Below are 25,346 nucleotides of genomic sequence, written 5' to 3'. Positions count from 1 at the left end.
ATAAAGAAGACCTTCTCAGAGCTATTTTAAGATCTTAGGTCATGAGTTAGGTCATGTGCTTCTTAGCATTTGGTGTGGTATCTGAGTAGACCCTCGGATTACAGATCAGGGCAGGTGCAGAAGACTGTGCTATAAATACTTTTTTACTTAAGGAGTTCACTAATTTCTTGAATGACAAACCAAACAGAAACATTACTTCTGAAGAGGAAAAGTATTTAAATCATTTAAAGCTTAATTTTTCCAATAAATCATCCCATAGTTCTTAATTACAAAAGCTAAACTGCTCTCCACCATTACCTAGGAAATGTTACAGAAAACTTTTTACAGGGTTACAGCATGTATTAAGCATGACTGGCATGTTCTGGAGTATTTCTGTACTTGTTTGCTGCCTACTGAGCTGTGCAGAGAACTGCCCATCGGGATTCCTGCCTTCTGGTTTAGGGCTGTCTCTTCCCTTATGGCTGAAGCATGGATGACCCATTTCCCCAGGAGTAATTTTCTCTTTTTATTCTTCTTTCAGAAATATTGTCCCTCAATTTTAGTGCAAAGCTCTTGGAGATCCTTACAGAATAAAATACGCTGACTGTACTAGTAAAACCTTCCTGATTTCATCAGTATTATTTTATTTGTTTTTCTAGGTGAATACAGATGTTTTCAATTTCCTATTTTTGATAATATCCTACAGTCCTGTTGTTGGCTTCCTTTGTCCAAAAGGAACATTCCTGTTTTACAAGGGAAGCGGAGGTCTCAGAGACCTTTGAGAAATTGGTTTATATTTCATTTTTATTTGCCTCCATGTGAGGGAACACTCCACTTTTCAAATGACATACAGGCCTGTGAGTTCACTCTGAACTGACCTAACTTGAATCCTTAATAGTCTTTTAGGAGGCATGTTTTATAGAACTGGCAGAACCAGTTGTTAGGTGTCATTTCCTGTATATTCCTTAAAAAAAAATACAAAAAACCACAACCCAAAACAAAAAGAGACTTAGGAGAAGAAGTAGGTAAAGCAACTCCAAAGGCATGTTTGAAGTTTATCCAAGTGATTATGTCACCTACCTTTCTGTCTGTTATCAGAATCAACCCCCTATGACCAACCCAATCTATGCCCAAAGAGCAGATCCTCCTCAAGGCAAATTTCTGTCCATGTCAAGGGATGGGTGACGTGACAGAAACATCATTATATAAACAAGTCCCAGCCTCACTCCATACTGTACTGTCAGTAAGCCTGAATTGTGGCATCACCTGCTCACAGAAAGAGTCATGAATTTCAAAACTAGGTGTCCTTTTTTGGTGCTTTGAGTTTGCTGTCTTGATTTTCCTAAGAGCCCAATTAAATTAACAGAATTCAAAATCAGTTCAGTAGGTACTCCCCAAAAGAAAGTGAAACTACTGCTAATGAGTTTCTGCACCATTTATCGATGAGATGGGATAAGATGAGATGAGATTAGATTATATTAGATAAAATGAGATGAAATGAGCCATTGTGGTGAAACACAAGAGGTGACAAGTAACATTAGAGAATTGGTACTATGTCATAAAAACAAAGTTTGTGCTGCCTTCTTTTTTCAATAAGTAAAAATAATTTGCATACAATCTGTCTTCACATATCAATTAAAGAGGGAGAGGCTATACAAGCTATTTCATTTATAAACCTATCTTTCTTGGCCAGCTGGAATAGAAGTTTCCAAGTAATTGAAATTGTTAATGAAAGGTATAGCAAGCATGTTAATACATGTCTGTACTTTTCATATTCTCTCCAGGAGGAAAACAAAAATTAAATCACCATCAGCCAGTTCAGCCCCATGCATACAGGTCATCTTGCTAAAAACAAAGCTTACTAACTGGACATTTTCATGTAAGTAGAACCTCAAGATTTTTTTCTTTCTGTGGAGTTGATACCATCCTTCAGGTATTTGTTTTTAAACTTTGAGTTCCTTTCCTTCTGCCTGTATCTCATACTTTCTCCTGTATCCTAGAGGCTCCCATGTCATGGCTAACATTCTTTGAGAAAACTCCAACAGGAGCTGCACAGGCATTCTTTTAAGAGCCTATCAGCACCACTCCCAAATTAGCCAGACAGTTGTTTGTTTAATTTCGCAAGACATTTTCTTTCCCCAAAGTGAGAAGAGCTACCTCAGTGATTTCCCAGCCATGTTTTTAAGGCATCTTCTGTGGCAGAGGAATATGTTCTCCTAAACTAGGGTTAAAACATTCTGATACATTTAACAAAGCAGTCAGGTTGTTGAACAATAGGTAACTAGGTATCTTTTAAATACTCACTATACTTATCTCAGAAAGGCTCTAATCTGCTCTAATTTACTATAATGTAAAATCAAGTGTAAGTGCAAAGAGACAAACTACACTTTAGAGTTGGTTGTGACTAAATCTGTAGAGTTTTTAAATATTTTTGTGTTTTAAAACATTCTGTGGAAGTGCAATGTTTTGCTCAATAATTTTTACTGCTATTGTTGTACTAGTTTAGTTGTTAAACCAATGCAGTGAGAAAGGACTGCAGTGAGAAATCATCTTTTCTTTAAGTAGGCATAAGGAAAGCTTCAATTTTGACAGTGGACTTCTGCTCCCTAAGAGCAGTACACACGAATCCCCATGCCAAGTTGTGAGCCTCTGAATATTGTATAGTTCCTAGGTTAATTGAGATTATGGCCTTTCTGAGGACTTGGGGACTGCAACTGTTGGTCTGGACTTTGCTATCTTGTAGAGCTGAAGCTTTGTGGTGCAGCTTGTTTAAGCTCTCCAAGGCCTGCTTTACAAATCCAGCTCTTAACTGCCCTGGTAAGTACTGGGGCCAGAAGTGGTAGGACATTCCCTCCTCTTGCAAAGTAACATCAGCTCAGCTGATCCAGTGACAGCACCAGGGAGGAATTTTCTGCTACAAGTACTGAGTGTAGACAAAGGCTGCCTAATTTTCTTTGTGCACCCCACATCCTGTGGGACTCATGCACATCCCTGTACTTTCTATGCTGTACAAGGGAGCGTGCGTCCTGAGGACAACGTGCTGTGTCTTGCTCACTCTGCTGATGAGACTGTGAGAGACGTGCCAGAAGTGAATTAAATAGGTCTTCTCTTAATTATATGTAATTTTGTTAATTGTCTATCTGCTGCTGTCCCTCGCTGGCATTACGAAAGGGTGCAAGTCACCTCTGTAGCTAAGATTCCCTGCCCCAGCTTTTGCTGGGCTCCATCCCTGGCAGCTCAGGATACCCCGGCAGGGCATGGCTGTTCCCGCTGAGGGTGGCAGTAGCTCCCGTCCCCCTTTTCTGCTCACTCCCTGCGCCCCTGAGCGTGCAGTACCGAGGCAGGGCCAGGAGCCCCGGCCAGGTACAGCGGTGCACTTCGGAAGCTCCGGCAGCCGCTGGCACCTCTGCCCTGCCCCGGCACTGCTCTGGGAGTCAGGGTCGCCCCTCAGCCCCTTCCCCTCGCTGTGGGTCCCAGCCCTGCCCGGGTCCCGCCGCAAACTCTGGGCTTCGTGCCCGGCGCAGCGCCCCTCGCCCGCCTTTGCTGCAGGCTGGCTGTTGAGCAGAGGTGCCCCCTCCTCCTCTCCTCCTCCGGCTGCCGGGGGAAGGTCTCCGAGCGCATTCATTCCGTCCGGGCATGCGATTAACCCCTTGCTGCCCGTCCTGCCGTGCCCCGCCTCCCCCTGCCGCCTGATGCCATCGGCTCCGCCAGCCTCCTGCTGTAGAACAGATTGATTTCCACGGGTGGGGACGGCTCCAGCACGGGGCCGGTGTCACCCAGACGCGCTGCCCGCTGCCAGCAGCCTTCGCGCCCGTCTCCTCCGCTCCCCGCTTGCTGCCTTTTTTTTTTTTTTTTTTTTTCCCTCCCAGGAGTAGCAGCGAAATGTCCCGTCCTGCCTATTTGGAAATGGGAACAAATTGCTCCCCCGCCTTACCTCGCCCATCGCATCCCATATATAGTCATATCTGCGGTCAAATGGCAGGCGGCAGCGAATGGGAAGGCTGTGCCTCCCAAAAAAACCCGGGGGGCAGTGAGAGAGGGAAAGGGGTAGGGACGAAAGGAGGAGGGAGGGAGGGAAGAAAAAAAGCCCTTTCCAAAAAAGTATTGGATGTCTTGAGGAATGCAGTCAGCCCCCTGGGAAAGTACATATCTGTGAGGCTCTCCCTGCCCGCCGCTTGCAGTCGGCCGGCGCCCCGTCCCGCACGGATCAACCCCGCCGCCCGGTAGCTCCGCTCCGCTCCCCCGGGGGCCTGCGTCCGGACTCGGGGCTGTCCCGCAACTTTTCAAGTTTTTCTTTCGGAAGAAGTTCGCGCGGGGACGCGCCCTAGCCCACCGCCACCATGGATGCCATCAAGAAGAAGATGCAGATGCTGAAGCTGGACAAGGAGAACGCCTTGGACAGAGCCGAGCAAGCCGAGGCGGACAAGAAGGCAGCGGAGGAGAGAAGCAAGCAGGTCTGCACCGAGGGCCCCGGCGCAGCGAGCGCCGGGGCGCAAATCTTTCCAGAGTATTCTCTTTTTTTTTACCTCCTCCCCTCTTCTTCCCCCCTCACCGTACTTTGTTATATTCCACCCCCGCGCCCCTGCAGAACTGGTTGAACTTTCCCTAAGGCAGAGCTTCAGCCTGGCAGCCGCCGGCTGGAGGTTCCCGGGGGCGCGGCAGGAGGTCCTTCCCCCTTCCCCACCATTCCAGCTGGGGAGCAGAGCCCTGGGACGGCGGCGTGGCCTCTGTGCCTTTGTCACAGGGAGACGGCTTAGAGAGGCTGCCCAGAACGCCTGGTTAGCACTGGGCAGACGTGCGGCGATTTGGCAAAGGACAGTTAAAGCTGTGTTCGCCCATTCCAGCATCACTCAGCAGATGTGTCCGATTCGAACTGCCCTCCCGCCCTTCTCCGGACACATGCCCCACTTTTTTGTCCTTCTCCAAGCCCCCTCCTTTACACCTGGGGCTTCTTGATTCAGGGAGGGGGATGCATTGATTGCACGTTTCTGGGAGATCCTGGAGGAGGAGGGAGAAAGGAAGAGCGATTTTATAAATTCGTTTCAGTTTTCTAAGCCAAGGGAGAAACATATTTGTGCGTTATATTTCCTCTTGTGCACCTAGTTAGAGGATGACATTGTGCAATTGGAAAAGCAATTGCGTGGGACGGAGGATACAAGGGACCAAGTGCTGGAACAGCTACACAAGTCTGAGGACAGCCTCCTCTCCGCAGAGGAGAATGCTGCCAAGGTATCGTGCCCTTGCTGCAAGCGAAGAGGATCTAACTGTCTCTCCTTCTTTCTCTCTCTGTCTGTCTGTCCTTTTCTGTCTCTTCTGCACTCACACCTCTCCGTTTGCACGATCACGCTGCCTGCTGCACCTTTTCCTGCCCGCCCTCCCCTCTCCACCACTTTCCACCCACATCACAGCTGGAGGACGAGCTGGTGGCTCTACAAAAGAAGCTGAAGGCCACTGAGGATGAGCTGGACAAATACTCCGAGTCCCTTAAAGATGCACAGGAAAAGTTGGAACTGGCTGACAAAAAGGCCACAGATGTAAGTTACCCCCATCCCTTTCACCACAAGCCCAACAGAGAAACCACACACTCCCTCTGCTCAGGACAGCCTGGACTCCTACTCAGCAGCACTGCAAAGCTTTGCTGAAGGCAGGGTCCAGGCACCTCCTGGACAGGGAGGTGGGAAACACAGCACTGCCTCCCTGCATGAGGTTTGCACACTATCAGAGGCATCTGATTGGGTTTCTGCTCACTTGACGTGTGCTTTTTATGTGTACTTGCCACTCCAGATGTGAAAGTAAAGAAATGGTGATTTATCTGTTCAGGTGATGGGTAAAACAACTCGGGGTAGAACAGCACTGTCTTGATAGTGAAACAGAAGCAGAGAGTTAAAAGTGAGTAGGTGCTGGAGAGGGAGATCCAGAAGAGCAAGGGCTGCTAGTTCTGTTTTCAAGAGAGCTGTTCCTAGGTATGCATGTGTTAGAACTGCTGGTAGATACTGGTTTGGCTCACTGGTCCTTGAGATAAAAGGTTCTCTCCTGCTTTCCTCCCACCCTTGGAATCAGTGGAACTGCTTCACTTGTCAAAGAAAAGTTCAGTCTTGTGTGACGGAAGATTGTCCGGAAGATGATACTGCTAGTTTTGCAGTTCAGAGGACAGGGATCTTGAGAGCAAGCTGGGAGATATATATAGCTCAGCACTTTATATGGTAATAAGGCAAGAGCTTGTGCCTCTCCCAGGCCCTCATCCCACCCACCTGTCTGTTCCTGACATGCATTTAATGGATCGCATGCATGGAACCATAAGAGTCTGTGTAGTTAAGGTCTTGGTCTCTATAGCTGCTGTTGGACAATTCAATTCTCCTTGAGTTAATCTCAGGTCTGAATTATAGGATTAGATGGAACTACAGTATTTCCAAAGCAATGACCCTCCTTTTCCTATAGCTCAGCTTTAAAAGTCAACCTCAAAGCCAAAATGAAAAGGAGTTACCACAAATGAAGCAAGCAAAGTATTTCAGGGGGAGGAAGGATACTTCCAGAAACGGAAATGTTACAAACAGCAACATCGCATAGAAGACAACATGCTTTTATCTTATTTTACTTCTAAAAGGAATAAAGCAAGAAAAGGTTTAGCTTCAGTATGGCAACTAAGTTATATAGCTTTGAAAGAGAACCTAAGAACTTAACAAACAGAAGTGTTCAAAGGAACAGGGGAGAGGGATCCGAGTATAATGTAGATCAGATGTCTGCTCTGTGCAGGCTGCCATAGGAGAGGCAGCTTCCTAGCAGGACATTTATTTAGCTTGTTCAAAGGACCCCGCATATAGATCCAAGGGAGATATTCCTTATATGGAAAAGTATGCAGACTATTTGGAAATAGCTTGCCTTGGATGAAGGCAGGAGAAAAGCTACTAGATTCCCTTTCTGAAACTAAGGATCTTCCTAACTGATCCCCATGCCACCTACCTCTGCTGGAAAACAGTGTTTGGAAGCTAGTTGAGGCCAATTTTATTTGCAGTCTTAGCTGAGGTGGAGGGTGGGAGAGTGTCTGGCTTGTTTTCATGGAGGTAAATGTCTTATTTATTTGTATGTATGGAGTATGTCTGGCAGTTTAGGGATATATTTATTTTTTTGGCAATGAAGAGTATATTTGGGGCATTGCAGTTGACCCAGTATTTACCTTGTTAGTTTGGATAGTTCCAAGCCTTAGGAAAAGGGCAGAGGCGGGGAGGGAGTGTCGGCTCGCTGGGATGGACTCGCCTTTCACTGGGACGAGAAAATCTTACCTGTCCGGTATGACTCATCTCCCAGAAGCCAGGCACATGCCCGGAGCCACCCCACCGGAGAGGGGGCAGCTGCGGCCCCTCTCCCCTCCCCGTGTCCCAGGAGCCAGGCCGGGTGCAGCAGCATATGGCGGGTTTCTCGCTGTCATTTTATCACATCGCTCATATGGGGGCGGTTTGTGGGGGCAAAGGTGGATCTTCCTTCCGGGTCCGGTCCGGTCCGGTCCGGTCCGGGGGATCTCGCGCGCTGTGCCGCCAGGCGGCGCTGCTGCCCCGGCACATCCACGGGCACGGCAGGACCGGCCCGGCACCGGCCACGACCGGCCCAGCCCCGGCACCGGCCACGACCGGCCCAGCCCCGGCAGGAGCGGCCCATTCCCGGTCAGGAGTGGCCCATCCCCGGCCACGACCGCCACAACCGCGGTCGGACCGGGCAAGGGCCGGCCCATTCACTGCCACGACCGGCCCCTCCCGGTTCAGGACCGGCCCAACCCAGGGCGGCTGGACCATCCTCCGTCCCGCCCCGCTCCCAGCCCGGTGCCGCAGCCCCGCCCCGGAGCGCTGCGGCGCGGGGGGACTTCCGGGGCTGCGGCGGGCGGAGGGAGGCGGCGCGGGCTGGGCGAGGTGCGGGCATGGCGGCGATGAGCTCGCTCGAGGCCGTGCGCAGGAAGATTCGCAGCCTGCAGGAGCAGGCGGACGCCGCCGAGGAGCGGGCGGGACGGCTGCAGCGGGAGGTGGACCAGGAGCGGGCGTTGCGGGAGGAGGTAGGGCCGCCCCTCGGCCCGGCTTGGGCCCGGGGGCTGGGGGCGCGGGTCGCGGCTGCCCCGCCTGCCTCCCCGGCCGGCGGAGTGCGAGGCACAAATATCCTTCGCCGACGTGTCCCACAGGATGGTTGTTACCTGCGGGGCCGGCCCGCAGTGCGGCGTGCCCCGGCTCGGTAACCCGAGCGCTGCGTGGGCCGGGCCCAGGTGCAGCGCGCAGGGAGGCAGCGCTAGGTGAGCTGGGCAACAGCAAACCCCGAGCTGCATGAGGTCGGACTTAGGCGAGATGTTTGAGATTACTTGTTTTGAATTAGGCTGTGAGCAAGGTTTTATGGGGTGTTTCTCCCCACAAGTCCTAGTTGATGTGTGTGGGGAGTCAGCATGGCGACTGCTGGGAAATACGCGAGAGTGCACCTGAGACGGCCCACGGTACCTGACAACACCTGACAATGCCAGCACCCAGCCCCTGTCGCTGAACAGCTGTGGTGTGTGCTGCTCATCGAAGCTGCTCGCCAAGAGGGGAGAGGAACAGGCTTGGATTTAGGTGGAGGCAGGATCAGGTGTGAGCAGCATAGGCTTACATAGCAGATAGATGTAATTATGGGTGGCAATCACAATTAAAAAAACCCTGATAGGGCTGTTCTTTGTCTTATCACTGACCTTTGGGTGTTCCAGCAGCTGTAGCTTAATGTTTCCTGCTGTAAAATGTACAGTGTTCTTTGAGGCAGTTTCAGTGTCTTCAGTAGTTGCATAAAAACGGAGCAAAAGAACAAAGCTTTTGTGTAGTTTATTACAATAGAAAAATTGTGATTTTTTTTATCTCCTTATGAAATGGGCTTTCTGCACATTTTGGGCAGTAAGTTCAAAAGAGGAGCCTCCTGATTACTTGCAGGTGATCTTCCTTATGGAGCAAAATATGGCCACTTGTGCTTGTGTAACTATTGCATTCTTGCAGATCACTTGCCATATCTGTTTGTTTCGGTGAAGAGCCATAAGTCATTTCATAAATGTTTCTGTTTTTAAAAAACCTTTACTTGTTTGCTAAGCTTTGTGGAGTAAAGGACAGAAAAATTCCTACTTTCAGTAACATGTACTATTCTGACCAGCATATTTAGGAATTTTCATTGAAAAGGGGTGTTTTGCTGTTCACTTTTGTGGCAGAAGGAATAGTGCTGGAGGAGTGATTACAGCCTTGTGGTGGAGCCTTCCCTTAAGAGTTCAGCTACATTGCAGTAAGCTGTAGGACCCTAAAGGTTAATGTTTATCTCTTCCCTGGAGTTGATTTATGTGGATGATGTGGAATTCTGCAGAGTACGTTTACATGGTATTTAAATTTTTGTCTGGAGGGGTCAGTGCTGGGGTGAATAAAGGCTGAAAAAACTGAACTCCCAGGCACATGTAGACGTGTGCTTTTTCTACAGTGCTGGCTACAGATGAGGGGTTTTATTGTTGCAGCTGTATTTCTGCATGCTTGAGGAGGGAGGCTTTGAGAGCACTGCAGCAAGCGAGCTGAGGTGTGAATCTGCTCCTTTCCTTAGTGTAATGCCTTACATGTATGGCTTGTGACCAGCTAGGGTTGTTAGGTGAGGGGTTTTTTACTTCCTGTGCAAGGTACAAATATGCAAACAACAAAAAAAGCTACAGCTGTGGCCAAAACATAGCACAGCCTCCACCTTTTGATTGTTATACCAGACTGATAAAAGTTTCAAGGCTGTCATCAGCAGCCATTCTCTTAAAAAAGAATCTTCTGGTTTTTGAATACGTACATCTCAAGGGGCTGTTGGTAATCACTTTTTCAAAATGCATTTTCTACCTCCTTCTGGAAAATAGAATCTCCCTTATAATAATGATAATTAACACCCAGTGGTAACTTATCCATGTCATCACTCATTGTAAAAATATGTGGTGTGTAAGTGCCACGGCAGAAATGAGGGTTCTGTTTGCATGGTAGCAGTGGGAGTGCCCCAATGTCACTGGGGTTTTTTCCTTCCTTGCCATATAAGGAGAGAAGTCCTGCTCTGCAGAAGAATAACTGGGGCCATATAAGGCTGATTGGTAAATCCTTAGTGAGTTACTGGAGCAGGAAGTGAAAACTTGAACTTTAGTCACCCTGGTGTTCTGAAGCACATTTTATGCTCTTATCATGATGAGGAGTCTTGACATGATAATAATTAACTTGAACATTACAAATTTCTCTAGGGTAGCCTTTATGAAAGGTCATTTTCTTTTTCAAATGTGAAAGTTCAAATTCTTACTGTTTTAAAGCCAGAAGTCCAAAATCAGAGATTTTGAATACTACTGCATGATTACATAGCTAAATGTTATATATTTGGATTAATGTGGATCTCTAAGGATAAAGTCTCTTCTCCATCTGATTCTATGTGTTCACTGCCAATGCATATTAATGTTCAAAGATATAATTGCTTCCCTGTTCATGTGTTACTTTCAGTCATTCTAGATGGACATTGTTACTTTTATGTCAAAGGTTGTTTCATTTGTCTGGTCTGTAAGTTATTATTTCTTGTGTTATGAACAGCAAAATCTTTGCTATGGACAACTGTATCCAACTACATCTGGTTAGAGAAGAAAAACTGCCAAACTGATACTTTTGGTATCTACTTTTGCCAGAGGGTTGGTTTTCCACTCATCTAGACATCATGGGAAATTCAGATGTGTACTTCCTCACATACATCAAATATATATCATGTATCTTTTCAGTACTAATTAAGTGTTATTCTCTGAAGTAATTAACTTTTTAGAATAGTTACCCTTTTATATATACTCTGTGCTTAATATAGTTTTGAAAGAAAGTAAGTTTAATGAGGAAGTTACCACAAAAAGGCTTCTTTTAGAACTTACTCTGCAACTTAGGCCAAGTGTTTGGAACTGTAATATATAATAGCTTGTAGTGATAAGAGGCAGAGGAGTTGCAAGTGTTGTACAGAAAGTTAACAGGTAATTCAAGAAAGGCAAATTCAGGGGTAGATTGAGGATGGAATTATGGGAGGAAAAAAAAAAATAGATGTTTTAAGAGATTGCTGCCTGTACTAGGGTCCTTGCTGGTGCCTTTTTTGTCAACTCTTGCACAGCTTGCCTGTAACCAAAACCTCTGGGTATTCAGGCACTTATTAAATGTTTTCAAACTCTCTATCAGCTGTCCTGTTGCAAATGCTGATCCAGGTGTGTTTTTACATGTTTACACTGAACAGAACTTCTTACTGAACTCAAGGAAATGTTGGGACAATTCTTGCAAAATATGGTGAAAGGTCATAAATAAAGGAATTGGGGTGACAGAAGAATTGAGTAATTAGCTTGTGTTGCTTTGATTTAAAAAAGGGAAGGTCTGTAATTAATGTCTGCAAATACAATAACAGAAAATATTTGGGTAATGGTGCATAATTCTTCCTGTGTAGCTCTTTCTAGTACAAATTGTACAGTCCTTGATGTGCTTCATTGAAAGCAAGCATTAATCACTTTTTTCCTCTGTTAAGCAATAACTTCACAATTCAATCATGCACATCTCTGTGTATGGACTTCTTAGTGGATGAAGTCAGAAATTACAAAGTGCTATTAAATGGCACTTGCAGGTAACGGGGTAACCTTTTACAAGGGAAGATGTGTGCCTTGCTATGAATTAATTTCTCTTTCTTCCTGTGCTTAGGCTGAGAGTGAAGTGGCTTCTCTGAACAGACGCATCCAGCTGGTTGAGGAAGAGTTGGATCGCGCTCAGGAGCGCTTGGCCACTGCCCTGCAGAAGCTGGAGGAGGCTGAGAAGGCTGCAGATGAGAGTGAAAGGTGGGTGGAGCCACACCTGAATGGATTGTTACCCTTATGACAAAGATCATAATTGCCAGGGTGTGGGTTAGGGAAATAAATTAAACCACTCCTAGGTCTCGGAATATGTGTAATCTGCTCTTCCTTTGTGTACATGGACTTCAGTTACAGCTTGTCTGTAGCAATGTCCAAAATATCTGGGCTTGGATTCTTTTTCAGTTGTGATTTAAGTGTGGTAGGTTTTTTGATGTATCATGCCACATCCTGGGAAAACTGCTTGGCCCAGCCCAGACTTCTCTTATTGAATGACAACTCCTTGTGGTAATCTTGTGCTGTTGAGTGATACTTGCTTTCATTGTGGGTGGAAAATCTCACCTGGAGAGCAGTCAAGTGCTGAAGGAGGCTTTGGTTCTCCTGTTGGCAAGATTGGTATGTGAAGGTGAGCAAAGGAAAGGGACTGATAATTCCTTCAGATTTCCAGAAGTCTGTAGTGCAAGTTAGGAACTCAAGCTTCGTGACTTTGGAAGATCTTCTCTGTTCTTCCAATGGTATTTTATACCTGTGATAGAACTTTTAGTGTGAAAGAAACCCACACGTTCTGCATGTTCATTTCTACCTTAGTAAGAATGGAGTCTGTTGAAAAGAAATTTGCCAGAGACTCGCAGTGTGTTTTGAAACATTTAAGGTAATTTTATGTCAGACATATGCAACACGGAGTGTTTCTTGTTATGAAGGATTTAAATTTTGCTTTTAGAGAGCACAGGGAGCCTCTGGGGCTCTGACGTGGCAAAACCCAGGGGAGTCTGGCCCATAGACGTGATTCTTGTCAGTCCTGCAAGGGCTCTAATATGCTGTTGATGAGTGTAAAAGCACAGATGGTTTCAGTCTTACTAGATCTTTAGAAGTAACACCCTTTGTTAACCTTTCTATAAGAGGAGTTTTTCCTGCAATCTAAAATTAACAGGTATTCTACAGCTGAATTACAATAAGAGCTAAACAAATCACACTTTTTCTTCCTTCCTAAGACATGTTTTGTTACTTGAACTTCTGAAATGTAAGTGCACAGGACTAAATCTATGGTGTGAGGACTCATCTGTCTGATGTGTTCCACTCACCTGAATACCACTGTCTGAAAGTCACATACCACAGGCAGCAGAGCTGGAGATAAACTGGCAAGCCCTGAACCTTGCATTTCCTGTTTTTCATGTTTTTCAGAGGAATGAAGGTCATTGAAAATAGAGCCCAGAAGGATGAAGAGAAGATGGAAATCCAGGAGATCCAGCTTAAAGAGGCTAAGCACATTGCTGAAGAGGCTGACCGCAAGTATGAAGAGGTCAGTTCTTGAGTGCAGGTCATCTCTTTCTGAAGCCCATTAGGGTGTGCTTGTAATTTTTGGTTTTCTCTTTTGCCTTTTAAGTTCAAAAGATCACAAACACCCCTCTTCACAGCTGTGGAAGGAAAATCCGGCACTCAGATAACTCAAGGGACAAGGTGACAGGAGATCTGAGCTTACATCTTGAATGATTGAGAGTATTCCCTAAGCTCTTAGGGAGAGAAATATTTTTCAGTTGCCTTTTGGTGAATGAAAGGGATGTCTTGAAAAATGTCAGATAACTAAGTCTCAAATGAATAATGAAGATATCACATAATCTAAACTCATATGTTGAGCAAGAGATGAAGAGGCCCAGCCCCATGCTTTGTAGGTTCTAGAAACAGATGTTGTGTAGTGCAGCAACATAATATCCCTGGTTGTCCCTTGCCTGTCCTTGTAGGTGGCTCGTAAGCTGGTGATCATTGAGAGTGACCTGGAGCGCGCTGAGGAGCGTGCTGAGCTATCAGAAAGGTAAGTGTGGACCTGCCCTGGGATGTATGTGAGGTGCTAGAAGAGAACTATAACTGCATGAAATGTTGGCAGCACACTGTGTGTTCAGCTCCAAGCTATGTTTTGCTCATTTACTGTAATCGTTGAGATAAATGGTCGGTGCCAAAGTAAATGTGTTCCTATGTGTGTGCGCGTGTTTTGTCACTGCATGCTGTACCTGCACACTGATTTTGTGAATGGCTTTTGTGCATTTCATGTGTTCACTAACAGCCAAGTCCGACAGCTGGAAGAACAGTTAAGAATAATGGATCAAACCTTGAAAGCATTAATGGCTGCAGAGGATAAGGTACTGATACTAATAAACAGTTTTTAGGTTTAACTGCAACCCAAGTGTTTCAGCTTCCGTAGCCAGTTAGCTCACTCAGTAGTAACAAATAAGCCCTTGCTATGCTCTTTACTCTCTCTTTGCATCTCGCTTTGGTGGTTTTCTTTGGTCTCTTTTTTTGTTTATTGATTTTTATCTTTAAAACTGATCTCCTGTGCAACCAAAAGAAGCTGAACTGTCTCACGTGTAAAAGCTCTGTAAATGTTTCTGTGTAAGCCAAGAGCTGTAGATAAATTTGTGTCTGGTCATTGTCTTAATGTGCACTTGAACTGGTATTTGGCATCACAAAGAGTTGCTTTCAGTCTGTGATGGATCAGCTGCTTTTGAGGCCGTTCTTTTGCCCTGTAATTGTTTTCATTTTTCTCTATCTTTTCCCCCTATTTTCTCCTGTTTCTTTTGCTTGACTGAATCTTCCATCCTCCCCTTTCCTGCCTTACCTCCGAAATAACAGCAAATGTGCTGAGCTTGAAGAGGAGTTGAAAACTGTGACCAACAACCTGAAGTCGCTGGAGGCTCAGGCTGAGAAGGTAGGCTAGAGACTTATGTGAGAATGTGTCCCTTACATTGTCATCTGGCCTATGGGGTTTTCTTTGTATGCCAATCACTTGCCAGCATTTCTTCATGGCTGTTGTCAATAGAGGCATTTGGATTTACTACTTAATTCTTATTTGGCTCCTACTGGAACACAGCATATCTTTTAGTTCCAAATAGGTCAGTATTATTTGGCCACATGTTCTGTTGAGTGTTCTTACAGGATTAAGTGTTAATTATAGAATGTCCCTCAAAATGGCATTGTGTACTAACATTAAATTTCTCCAGAAGGCATTCCTCTTTAAAACTGTAGTACTGATTTCTTCTCAAAGTTCCCACCATATTGCACTGGAATGTAACTCAAGGGAAGTTTGACTCTTGTAACAAATCATACTACCACAGCCTTCCAAGTGGAATTAATTTTGTTTTACCTATAACAACTTCTTGTGTACAGATAATCTATTACAAGAATTTCGAATGTGGGGTTTTCTGGGTATATTTGGAATACTCATCTAATACCAATGATCCTCTTTCTAATTACAGTACTCACAGAAAGAAGACAAGTATGAAGAGGAGATTAAAGTTCTGACTGACAAACTGAAGGAGGTAAAATAAGAACTGTTCCTTGCAACGTATCTTCCAATGCACCTTTGATTCTTTTAGTATAAACACTACTTTGATGCTGTAAGGATGAACATACCATTTTGGAAACAGTTTACTGTTCAATATGTCCCCTAGAAATTAGTTTATATTAGCCTTATTATTAACCTCCTCTCGCTGTGCTTTTTTAATATCCTGAATTATTCCTTTTCTACTCCTAAGTACTGTGTGAGTTTCCTAAAGTAGTCTGTATTTGTTCTGACTTCAGGCTGAGACCCGTGCTGAGTTTGCTGAGAGGTCAGTAACCAAGCTGGAGAAGAGCATTGATGACCTAGAAGGTACGTGGGGCTGTTTTTCTGCTTACTGTGGAAATACATATCTCTTATTCTTCTCTTGTGTGAGGGTTTTCATTGTGGTTTTTTTAATACCCAATTCTACTGGGCTGACTTGTCCTGCTTATATAAATGGGTCTGCCTAAAGAGTAGACAAAATATTTTTAAAATGAAATTTATTGGTATCTTAAATGCTTCAGGTGAACAGTGTTTTGCTCTTGCCTGTTGCTTTTTCTCTTATGTTCTCAAGACTCCTTCCATTTTTTGCTTTATACTCTTCTACTTGGAAGTATACAAATGTTACAGGGTAAATGATCATAACAAGTGTTATTATCATCTTAGTAAAGAACTAATGAAGAGTTGCATTATGTTTGCAATAGTTAGGAATGTAGCAAGCTAACCTAATTTATTACTATGATAAGTGGGGTCAGGGCAGGCTTTTTGTGACATAGACCAGTTGTTGGGTTTTGGGAAAGCTAATAGATTGTATACATAATCAGAAGGACAGCTTATTCAACTTCAGAGGGTTTGTTTGTAAGGTTTTGATAAATCTGCCAGAACTGCAGCAGAGCAGTAGAATGTGCTTTCTGCCTCTGGAGAAAACAATTCAGTAGGACTTTGTAATTTGAAGTTATATGGAGTTTGCTATTTAGATGCATTACACTAAGTGTAGGATTTGAAGAAGCTAAATTGCATGGCGTGGCAGGCTGGGTTCTGCGTGAAGGTGATGAAATGCCTAAGTAGCTGCTGAAAATTTATGATCCCTGACTCAGGAAGGAAGCAGAGAAGAAATCTAAGTGTTTAGAAGGAGCAAAAATTGCTGTAAGAAGCTGAGTTTGACATCACACAAGCCAGAGTGGTTTAAAAACAAAAAAGTGGTAGAAAATGGTAACACCCTCTTTGAGCCCCATTTTTGGATCTTTCCTCCCTAGCTCCTATGTCCCCTCTTAATTAAAATAAAAAAGCATTAAAACAAAAATCCAGGGCAGTGAAACATGAATTTTTGCTTCTTTTCTACTGTCTTTTCTTGGTTTTCTGTACATCACAGGTTGCCCTGTTGGCAGTGCAATTAATGAACTTGTTGCATAAAACTGTTGCACTATTTTCTTGCATAGAACCGTTCACCATTTTCTTTCTTTTATTCTTCTCTAATTTTGTTTCATTTTGTCTGTCACAACACTTCTTTCTGTGCACTCTTCCTATTTCCCGTGGCTTCTGGATGGTATCCCCTTGCCACCACCTTCACCTTCCATCCCATGATCCTGCTGCATTTCCTTGCACACCTCTGCCTTTCCTGGGGGAACATCAGATGAGCTCTATGCTCAGAAACTGAAGTACAAAGCCATCAGTGAGGAGCTGGACCACGCTCTCAATGATATGACTTCCATGTAAATGTCTTGCCAGCCTGTGCCCGCTCCTGCTTCCCTGCCCTCACTGATTGCGCAGTACCGGCCTTGTGAAATGATGCTCCCTGTGTAGTGGGAGATGCTTTCCTTTAGAGAGAATAGGTGTACAAAATACCATGAACAATTGCTTTACCCGGGCAAAGTGTGGGTGAGTGTTGTGCCAAGCCTGGTAAATACTCATGGTGATTTTGTAAGCTTGTGGTTACTTTTTGATTCTGTGTCTGCAGTCCTTGTGTCTTGTGGTTGCCCTTTGTTTGTAGGTCTGTGTTTATCCTTTCAGTTCACCTCTGTTCAAACATTATCTACCAGGCCCATCATGTTTGTTTTACCAATGAAAATTGCTGTGGTGTATGTTGCATTCACAGTGTATTCCTTTGCCTGCTGTCACAATTTTGCTCTGGCAAAGTTCCTGCAAAAATGTCAGAGAAATTTAGATTTAGCTGTATTCTCTCTTAATGACAGTAGAAATTGTTTATCTGAATTTTCATAACTGCTCTGAAAATTTCAGCTGTTATCACTGAATTACATGTGTGGAAATGGATTTAAAATACCTTATCATTTAAACCCATAAAGGCAAGAATTGAATTGTAGGTTTCTTCTGTATATTTTCTAGATAGCAGTAACAATTTTATTTGCATGTATCGAAAATGTGGTAATACCAACTTTAGTCATAAGGAGAAAAATAAAGAGTGGCAGGAAAGGAGGAGAGTCAACAGCTGTAAGGTGTGACTCTGCAGTGTTTACCACAAAGTGACTCTGAACAGAGGTCAGCTGTGCTACCTCCACCTTCCCATGCATGAGACTGCAGCTGACATGGGAGAGGGGAAGAGCTGTGCCTCTCAAGTGCTTAGGAGGTGCAATGTTTAGTCCCAGCATTCCCTTTTGGAAACCCAGGCATGCTTTCAACAAGACATAAGGTTTGCTTATGTCTTAGAGCTTGAAACGTATTTTGTTTGCACCCATATTTTAAATTGTTTTTTCTTCATGTTTTTTTTTTGTCTCCATTTCTGTTCATTACTTTCCTCCTTCTCTCTACCAGCATTTTAGTAGAGGTCTCATGTTGCCTGCTTTGTATGCTTTGATTTTTTGTTGTTAAATTCCTTCCTGACATATGGTTTTGCTTAGTGGCTTATCAAGCAAATGGAGTTCTTTTTTCCTCCTCTCTATACAGAGATTACAATATTTCTTCAATTTGGGATATTTCTAAGTGGAAAACAGACTTAAAATTGTAGTCTACTGGTATATGAGGACATGACTCTATCATTCCAGTCCCAGCATGGTGTGCTCTTTCTCTAGCATAGTCATCTCAGCATGCTGGGCTCTGCTGTGCCATTGCTGCTTTTTTTTTAAAGTCTTTACTGCACCTTTTTTCATTTTCTACCTTATCTCACTTTTTCTTTTCATGCAGATAATTTTCTTTGCTTCAGTTCTCCAAAGACATCTTCATCGGGTTGGATAAAACATCTTTCCAAGCTTTGGATGTTTCATGGGCTCATTGTCCTGTCTTCTAGCTTAGTTGACTCTTCCTCTATCACCTGTCTCAGAACATGCTCTGTTTGTGCTCTGCTGTACAGAAAATACATTTCTCAATGTAAAATAAATATCCCAGCTGTATCCCTTTTGCTATTCCATTGCCTTTTATTTATTTAAGTAACTATTTAAGTTATTAATAAAATTTGCGCTTTTATATGCCATTAGGGATTTCATTTTTTGGTGTTTTCATTTTTTAGCTGAAAACACTTTTGCCTGAATGTTGACAATGCCAAGCCAGCAAGCACAGTGTGTGAAAACTGAGCAGTTATTATCTTAGTTTTTCTCAAAACTCCACTGCAGATAAAATGACAAATAGATGTAATAGGAACTCTTCCAGTTGTTATTGTTAGGACAGAATTTGCAAGGACACTACTTCCTTGGGGCCACTTGGTCGTGGGAGCATGGCTGAGGGAGCAGTTACATCCTTGATGTAACCAGAATTTTTTAAAGCCTGAAATCTTTTCCTAGCTTTATGCTGAAGACTTCTTATCTTTATTTAAATGTTTGTTCATTAACTTAGCTATTTGAGACAGACTTAAAGTGGCAGCATCAAAAACTTTAAATTCTTTTTTTCACCCAAAAATAATCCCTGAAATGTCTTGCAAAAAAAGTTTTCCCTCTTTCACACCTCAGTTATTCAGCGAAGATGGTGCTTGCTAACATTTTGGAGTTTTTGCAATGTATTTTTCTTGAGTGGCATGATAATATTGGAAGTTCATTGGCAGGTTTTGGTAGCTTTCCACTTGTGCTTAGTTCAGATTTGTGAGTTTGAATTGCAGACTCATGAGAAATATTTCAAAGCTGAAGTAGGAAAATTCTGGTGATTATGCTATTAATGAAATTATTCTGCTGCAAAGTGGAACAGACATCATGGATTTCAGGTTTCAGCTGATTTGTCACTGTCTGATTAAGGATGAAGCATTAAGTACTGACATCTTGTGCTCTTTTTGTATTATTTGCAACTAGAGAGTTTATTGCCTTATTTTAACTTTATTTACATCACAGTGAAAGAAGTTATTTTCCAGTTCACATGAAAGTGATTTCTGGTGATGCTACAACTCTTTATATTGCTAAAGTTCCTAAGTCACCAAAGCTAAATAAATTCATTATACTATAGCTGAATTGAATTTTTTAACTTTTAGAAAAGTATAAATGTCTCTTTCTTGTTCAGCTTCAAGAATGTTCAACAGTGCAGTCTAAACTAGATTTTCTCCCCCCCTCAAAGTTTGTTTTCCCAATAAGGCTTGTGAATGGATGCATGCCCTTCCTGGCTTGCCATCCTTGGATAATCTGGGCATATCCCAGTTTTCTACCTATGACACATCCTGGTGTTGCTGGCTGGGGGGAGCCCAAACACAGGATATAGATCAGCAATCACAGATAGTTCAAGTAATAAAGTTCAGTAACTTCCTGCTCCTCATCTGACATACAGTAAGTGGCTGTGAGTGAAGGGTAACCAGATAGAATGAGATATATAAAAGTTAACCAAATATAATGGGATTTGTAAAATGACTGAGGCTAATAACTTCTCAAATGCAGGAGTTAGGGGGAATGTGGTCAACTGTAACTTGTCATCTGAGCCAGAGTAAAATATGCTACAGCAACTCCAGCTTCTTAATCTATTGTGTTTTAGTTCACTGTTTTAGCAGTTTTTTGTCCACTCAATTCCTTGTAATACAGGTGTTTCTTAAGAAAAGTAAATAAAAAAAGCAAAGTCTATTGTAGGAACCTGTCAATTTTTGACATAACATGATTTTAAACATCAGTATTAAAATTTTGCCTTTTGTGTCAGTCATACCTGAGGGATAACATTGCTGGACAGAGTACTGGAAATGAGCAGTGCAATGTAGAACTCCAGGTAGCTGCATGCAGGATTCCTGGCTGGTCCTGCTGCTCTGATGTTCACTCCAGGGAGCTGTTGTGGTTCCCTGCTCTGGTGTGGTTCAGCACTCTTTTCACCCTCAGTTGTGGTATTGTACCTGCCATGTCTGGCTGGTTTTGTGCCTGAGGCTTCTTCCCAGGAGTGCAGGGCTGGCTCTGGGCTCTGCTGAGCTTTGCTGGCTCTGCACAGAGCCAGAACTCCCTGCTGGGCTGCTGGGGCTCCTGCACAGCCAGCCTCTGCCTCTGGAGCAGATGGACACACAGCCCATGGGGAATCAAGGCTCACTGTACACTTGGGAAGTGCCTTCCCTGCTTTACTGGGGGATTTAGGTGTTTTGGAAGTTGAGAAATAATGTAAATCTCTGCCTCAGTCAGAGAGGAGATTTCTGTGATGATAGTAGGAGTCAGTTCACGATTCATTTTTGAATAACAACTATATACACTTTGCTTGACAAAGTGAAATTTAGTTACTCTAAGGCTATGTATGTTACATTATCATGGTGGGAGGGACAAGATCCATTTGTTACTGAAGGATCTGCAGGATCAGAGCTGTGAAAAGTGCCCTGGCTTTACTGAGCTGGCTGTGGGAATTTGGGCTAGGGAGGAAGCTGGGAGGAGTTGCTCACTATACAAGCATGTCCTGCAGACAGCTCACTGCACAGCTTTGCCTTTGCTGTGTCCAGTGCCTGCAGGGGAAGAGGATTCCTGTGGAAGCTGTTAGGCAGCTTGTGGAAAAGAGTCAGAAACAGTCATTTCCTGTAGGGGAATAATCTGGGATCAAGAGGTCAGGAGTGCAGTGAGACTATTGAGAAGAGCATGGACAATTTGAGAACACAAGATAGTCAAAAGCCATTGTGGAACATTTTTTTCACTGTAGAGCAACTCTTACTAAATGTGCTGTCACAACATGGCTGTGGCTGTTCTGTTTCAACATGAGTTGTCCTTTCTGTTTGCTGTTTTTGAGCAAAGTGTTCTTCCTTTTCATTTTCACCAAATGTGAGTCTGTTAACTTACGAAGTAAAACTCAGCAACTTAAAGGTATCAAAATCTGTGGATTCCAGTAACACTAGTAATATTTACCTATGAAAAATCCCATTTCAGCCCATCAGACTTCCTAGGAAAGGAGTATGGGCTGAGTCAGACCTGGTGATAGTTGCCTGCTAGCATCTCTCCTGCTGTTTCTTATGCTGGCTGTGGTGCAATTGCTTTCTCTCTAGTGGTAGATGAGGCTCCACTACACCTTAAATAGTTTGTAAAGAAAAATTGCACTCATAAAACAAATTCACACATTGTACAGAACAGTAAAGTAAGACTTAGTACTTCTAGGAATATAGCTGCAGCTCTTCCCTTTCTATTCCAGTTTGTGTCTCACAGCTGTTCCCCACAACAGGATTCTTAGCCAGTTCTTGATATGGTACAATAGCTGTTCCTTGGAGTAGCTATTACTAGAGTTCTAGAAACAGAGGTAAAATGTTTCTCTCTATGTTACTGAACTGTCTGTCATGTGACCAGTTTCTTTAGTAACTCTTATTTAACTGTTTTCTCTGTCTAATCTGTCTTCATTCTGCCTCTTTTTTCCCTTCTAACCTGCTTGCTGCCTGTACAGACCAACTCTACCAGCAACTTGAGCAAAACAGTCGCCTAACTAATGAACTAAAGCTGGCATTGAATGAGGATTAAACTTTAGTGTGACTATATTGTTAACTTATTTGAAAACACCTTCTTCCAAATTTCCTTAAAGAATGAATCAGTAATTGTAGAAATAAGCAAGAAACTTAGAAATTTTTTTTTCTGTTGATTCTGTGGTAAATTAATGAAAGAAATTCTCTTGGGAAAATATGGAAATGCTTCTTCTGGATGAGGCTTTTCATTATGTGTCTGCACACTTATTTGGGAGGAGCACTGAGCTCGTCTGCTGTGCAGTAGCTTCTTTCCACTTAAGTAAAGAGCTACAGCATTTCACTAACAGTGTTCAAAAAGTAACAGCCTTTGTTGCAGCAAGGCACTCAGTTTATCCAATATGAATTGGCCCTAAGATTTTTACCACAGTGAGAGAAAAATATTCACTAGAATCCATATTTCTGTATTTTAAAACCAATTGAAAGAATACTGCAGCTGTTTTGGCTGGAGACTTTGATGTCAAAATTTTGCCTTACTATGAATTTGGCTTGCATTTGACATTAAAAAAAAAAAAAAAAAAGAATGGGAGCTCCATCTGACAATACCCAATCAGTTTAAAGGTATGCTTGCATAGTATGAAGTTACTGTTACTGGATCCTGGTGGGATGCACCACCAGAGCATTATGCTCATTTATTGTATTAACTATGTGTGTTAAGTAATTGTCCTATAAAAGTGTGCATGCAACATCAGGCTACTAACTTTGAGTTTATTTATTTCTAGAATAAATAAATTTCTTAAAGGTCACTTCACTGAAAACTATAATAGTTTTAATTTTTTTGTTCTTTGTATTTTTGAAATCTATGAAACTATTAATTGTGTATCTGCAAAGAACTTATTTTCTTTATTGCCTACTTAAAAAAAAGGCCACTTATTATCTCACATACTTATAAGCAAAGAGCTTCCAGAGCATTGTGTCTCTGTTGGCACTGCATTTTCTTAACAAATGCAACTGTGAACAGTTCTAAACTTGCATTACTTGCTGTTTGTTTTATTAATTTGGAATTCTCTCTAGTTGTGTTATCTGGAAACATTGATATTTATGAGCATGCACATTGCTTAACTTTCTAAACCCTCTGAGAGAAATGATGATTGCATGCCTTCATGTTCAGTGCCTCCAAAGAACTGCTATTCATGTTTTAATTTTCTAATCCCACAACAGAGAAAGTGGCGCATGCCAAAGAAGAAAACCTTAATATGCATCAGATGCTGGATCAAACTTTACTGGAGTTAAACAACATGTGAAAACCTCCTTAGCGGCAACCACACTATTTGTTTGATTCTTTTTACACCTGCTTGCCGTGAAGCCCCATAAACATGTCTTTATTTTAGTTTCACCACAGTCACAAGAACATCTGCTAAATTATCAAGCAGGGGTCAGGGAAACACCAAAATGGGCAAGCCATACGCGGGTTAAACGACATTACATTATGGTTTAAATGTGCCATTTCCCAACAAAAATGTTACCTACACTTTGTAGAGAGTTCAGCAATTTGGTATGCTTAGTGTTTGAAGAATCCTGGCTGTGGCAGAAAGTGTCCCACCTCAAGTGCCAACTACAGTTTTTTACACATGAAGAATGATTCATGTTCAAAAGAGATCAGGTGGAAATGGTGCTATTTTGAACAAAAGGTTCTACTTGAAGTCTTTTGTTTGATATCAGACAAGTCAGGAGTTGTCCAGCACAGTAATTTATTTTTATCAGAACTTGACTGGTCTGTGAGAATTGGACTTTCTGTGCCTTCTAATTCAATAAAATGAAGATATATAAGCAGTAGAGACAAGTGGAGGCTTCTGAAGGTTTTAAACTGTATTCTTGCAACTCAATACAGAAGTGTAGGTCAGCATTTCACCTTGAGTTTTCATTCGATTGTATTTTTCATGTTGAAATGAAAGATTCAATAAATTCAGGACAAAACATTAATTTGGAAGAGATTGTGTTAAAATGTATTTTATTTGTGGGGGTTTGGGGTAGGGGAGGAATTTATAAACTGATATTTGCCTCACTTTTTTCACACTTTCTTTGAGCAGTCTTAAAAGTATACCTGTATGTAAACATTGTATAATGATATGAAATAAAATGCACATTTTAGGACATTTTTTAAATTTTGTTCTCCTGTGGTTTGTTTTCCATCACATCAGTTTCCTGTGCATCCTTGTGTGAACTCTGCATGTGTGCAGTGTCTCTCATGGTGTGAAACACTGTTAGCACATTGGCTCTGAGTCTTTTCTGTGTTGTTAGGCCCAGGTATGGAAATGTGGTGGTTTGGACAGCTGTGGATCTGCAGCTGCTCAGAGGGGCCCTCAGCTTGTCACTATTGGTTGCTAATTTCTACATATGTAGATGTCTTTATTTGAATTGTTAGATCTGTCAATGGGCAGCTTCAGGACTTGAAAAATAATTTTTTTTCCTTTTTTTCCTGTAGTATACTGCTGAAAGCTGATGCTGTCCATCATTCTAGCAGCAAGGAGCTTGGTAGGAGACAGGTACAGATAACCTTCCAGATCACCAAAGAATTTCCATTAGTGGGCCCTTAGCAAGCAACTGAAAACAGATGACTTTATCAGCCACTGCTGTAAGCTGGTAAAGGGGTAAAGTAATACACAATTTCAGGTTAAGTGGGAATCAGAGAGGGAAGATGTACTGGTATGAGCCTGGCTTTTTTTGATTGTGTTTTAAAGGGAGGAACTTGGGAACATTACAAGCTTTTGTGTGATTTATTGACTGCTGCAGTCATCCTAAATAGAAAGGGTGAAATCCCTGGCTTCATGTTTCTCTTGTGTTTTTGGGGAGCAAAATACATGTTACAAGGCTCCTGCAAGGCCTTAGCTTGTACTGGAGACTGACAGACAAAATTCCAACCACACAGTGCTGAGCTAAGTTACTCTAATCTCTTGCTCCTTCCTTTCTTAGCACAAGGATGAGGTGTCAGGTCGTTGAGCTCTAAGAATTCAAGTCCCCATCCATGTGTACCTTCCACTGGTGCTGCTGGAGTCAGGAGGGCTTCCCATAATGAAGTACTGTGCTGGGAATTGTTTGTGGAGCAGGGCCCAGGGCCACCCAGAGAGTCAGAGGCTGTGCAGGAGTAGAACAGAGCAGCTCTTGGCAGTGGGCTACGAGTCTTGCACAGCTGAGTGTGCTGCCAGATCCACTGGATTGCTGCTATGGTCCCTTGGTACGTGCTTGAGTCCTAAACAATGAGTCTGAGTGAGGTCAGACCCTTTGTTTGCTGCTTATATTGCTTTTCAGGAGACCACAAACTGCTTGTGGTTTGGGGAATCTGAGTTCAACTCTCCCTGTGTGTGAGGATAGGAGAAGGCTGTGGTTTTCATATCTCTTAATGGTATCATGTCACCATTAATAGGGCAAACGTGCAGGCAAGGAGA

At 43.1% G+C, this 25,346-nt stretch overlaps 1 protein-coding gene across 9 annotated transcripts; it reads left to right on the top strand.

Annotated features, from left to right (window-relative positions):
* Positions 1-4,105: 4,105 nt before the first annotated feature.
* On the top strand, positions 4,106-24,058 carry TPM1 (tropomyosin 1). Of its 9 annotated transcripts, none has more exons than XR_005629121.1 (10): positions 4,106-4,433; positions 5,388-5,513; positions 11,679-11,812; positions 13,007-13,124; positions 13,564-13,634; positions 14,450-14,525; positions 15,073-15,135; positions 15,398-15,467; positions 16,771-17,015; positions 18,276-18,388. XR_005629121.1 is itself a non-coding variant. In XM_039723051.1 (10 exons), exons 1-10 carry the CDS (start codon positions 4,320-4,322, stop codon positions 18,277-18,279), a joined length of 855 nt encoding a protein of 284 aa, XP_039578985.1. In that variant the 5' UTR covers positions 4,106-4,319; the 3' UTR covers positions 18,280-18,486. The 9 variants fall into 9 exon arrangements, 6 of the variants coding, with proteins under 6 accessions (XP_039578985.1, XP_039578986.1, XP_039578989.1 ...); XM_039723051.1 differs by having other exon boundaries at positions 16,771-16,849; positions 18,276-18,486; XR_005629122.1 differs by lacking the exon at positions 5,388-5,513 and adding an exon at positions 5,083-5,208 and having other exon boundaries at positions 4,159-4,433.
* Positions 24,059-25,346: the final 1,288 nt, after the last annotated feature.

Source organism: Passer montanus, unplaced genomic scaffold, assembly GCF_014805655.1.
Source record: "Passer montanus isolate IOZ18808 unplaced genomic scaffold, ASM1480565v1 scaffold5, whole genome shotgun sequence".
Taxonomy (NCBI): Eukaryota; Metazoa; Chordata; class Aves; order Passeriformes; family Passeridae; genus Passer; species Passer montanus.
The sequence above is the reverse complement of the archived record's forward strand: the minus strand, read 5'-3'. Positions and strand labels throughout refer to the sequence as shown.

Bases quoted from the DNA above. Each gene is read 5' to 3' on its own strand.
- TPM1 (XM_039723055.1), top strand. From the start codon at position 4,320: ATGGATGCCATCAAGAAGAAGATGCAGATGCTGAAGCTGGACAAGGAG. The intron at 13,635-14,449 runs GTAAGTGTGGAC...CCGAAATAACAG, and splicing joins CGTGCTGAGCTATCAGAAAG to CAAATGTGCTGAGCTTGAAG. The intron at 15,136-15,397 runs GTAAAATAAGAA...TTCTGACTTCAG, and splicing joins TGACTGACAAACTGAAGGAG to GCTGAGACCCGTGCTGAGTT.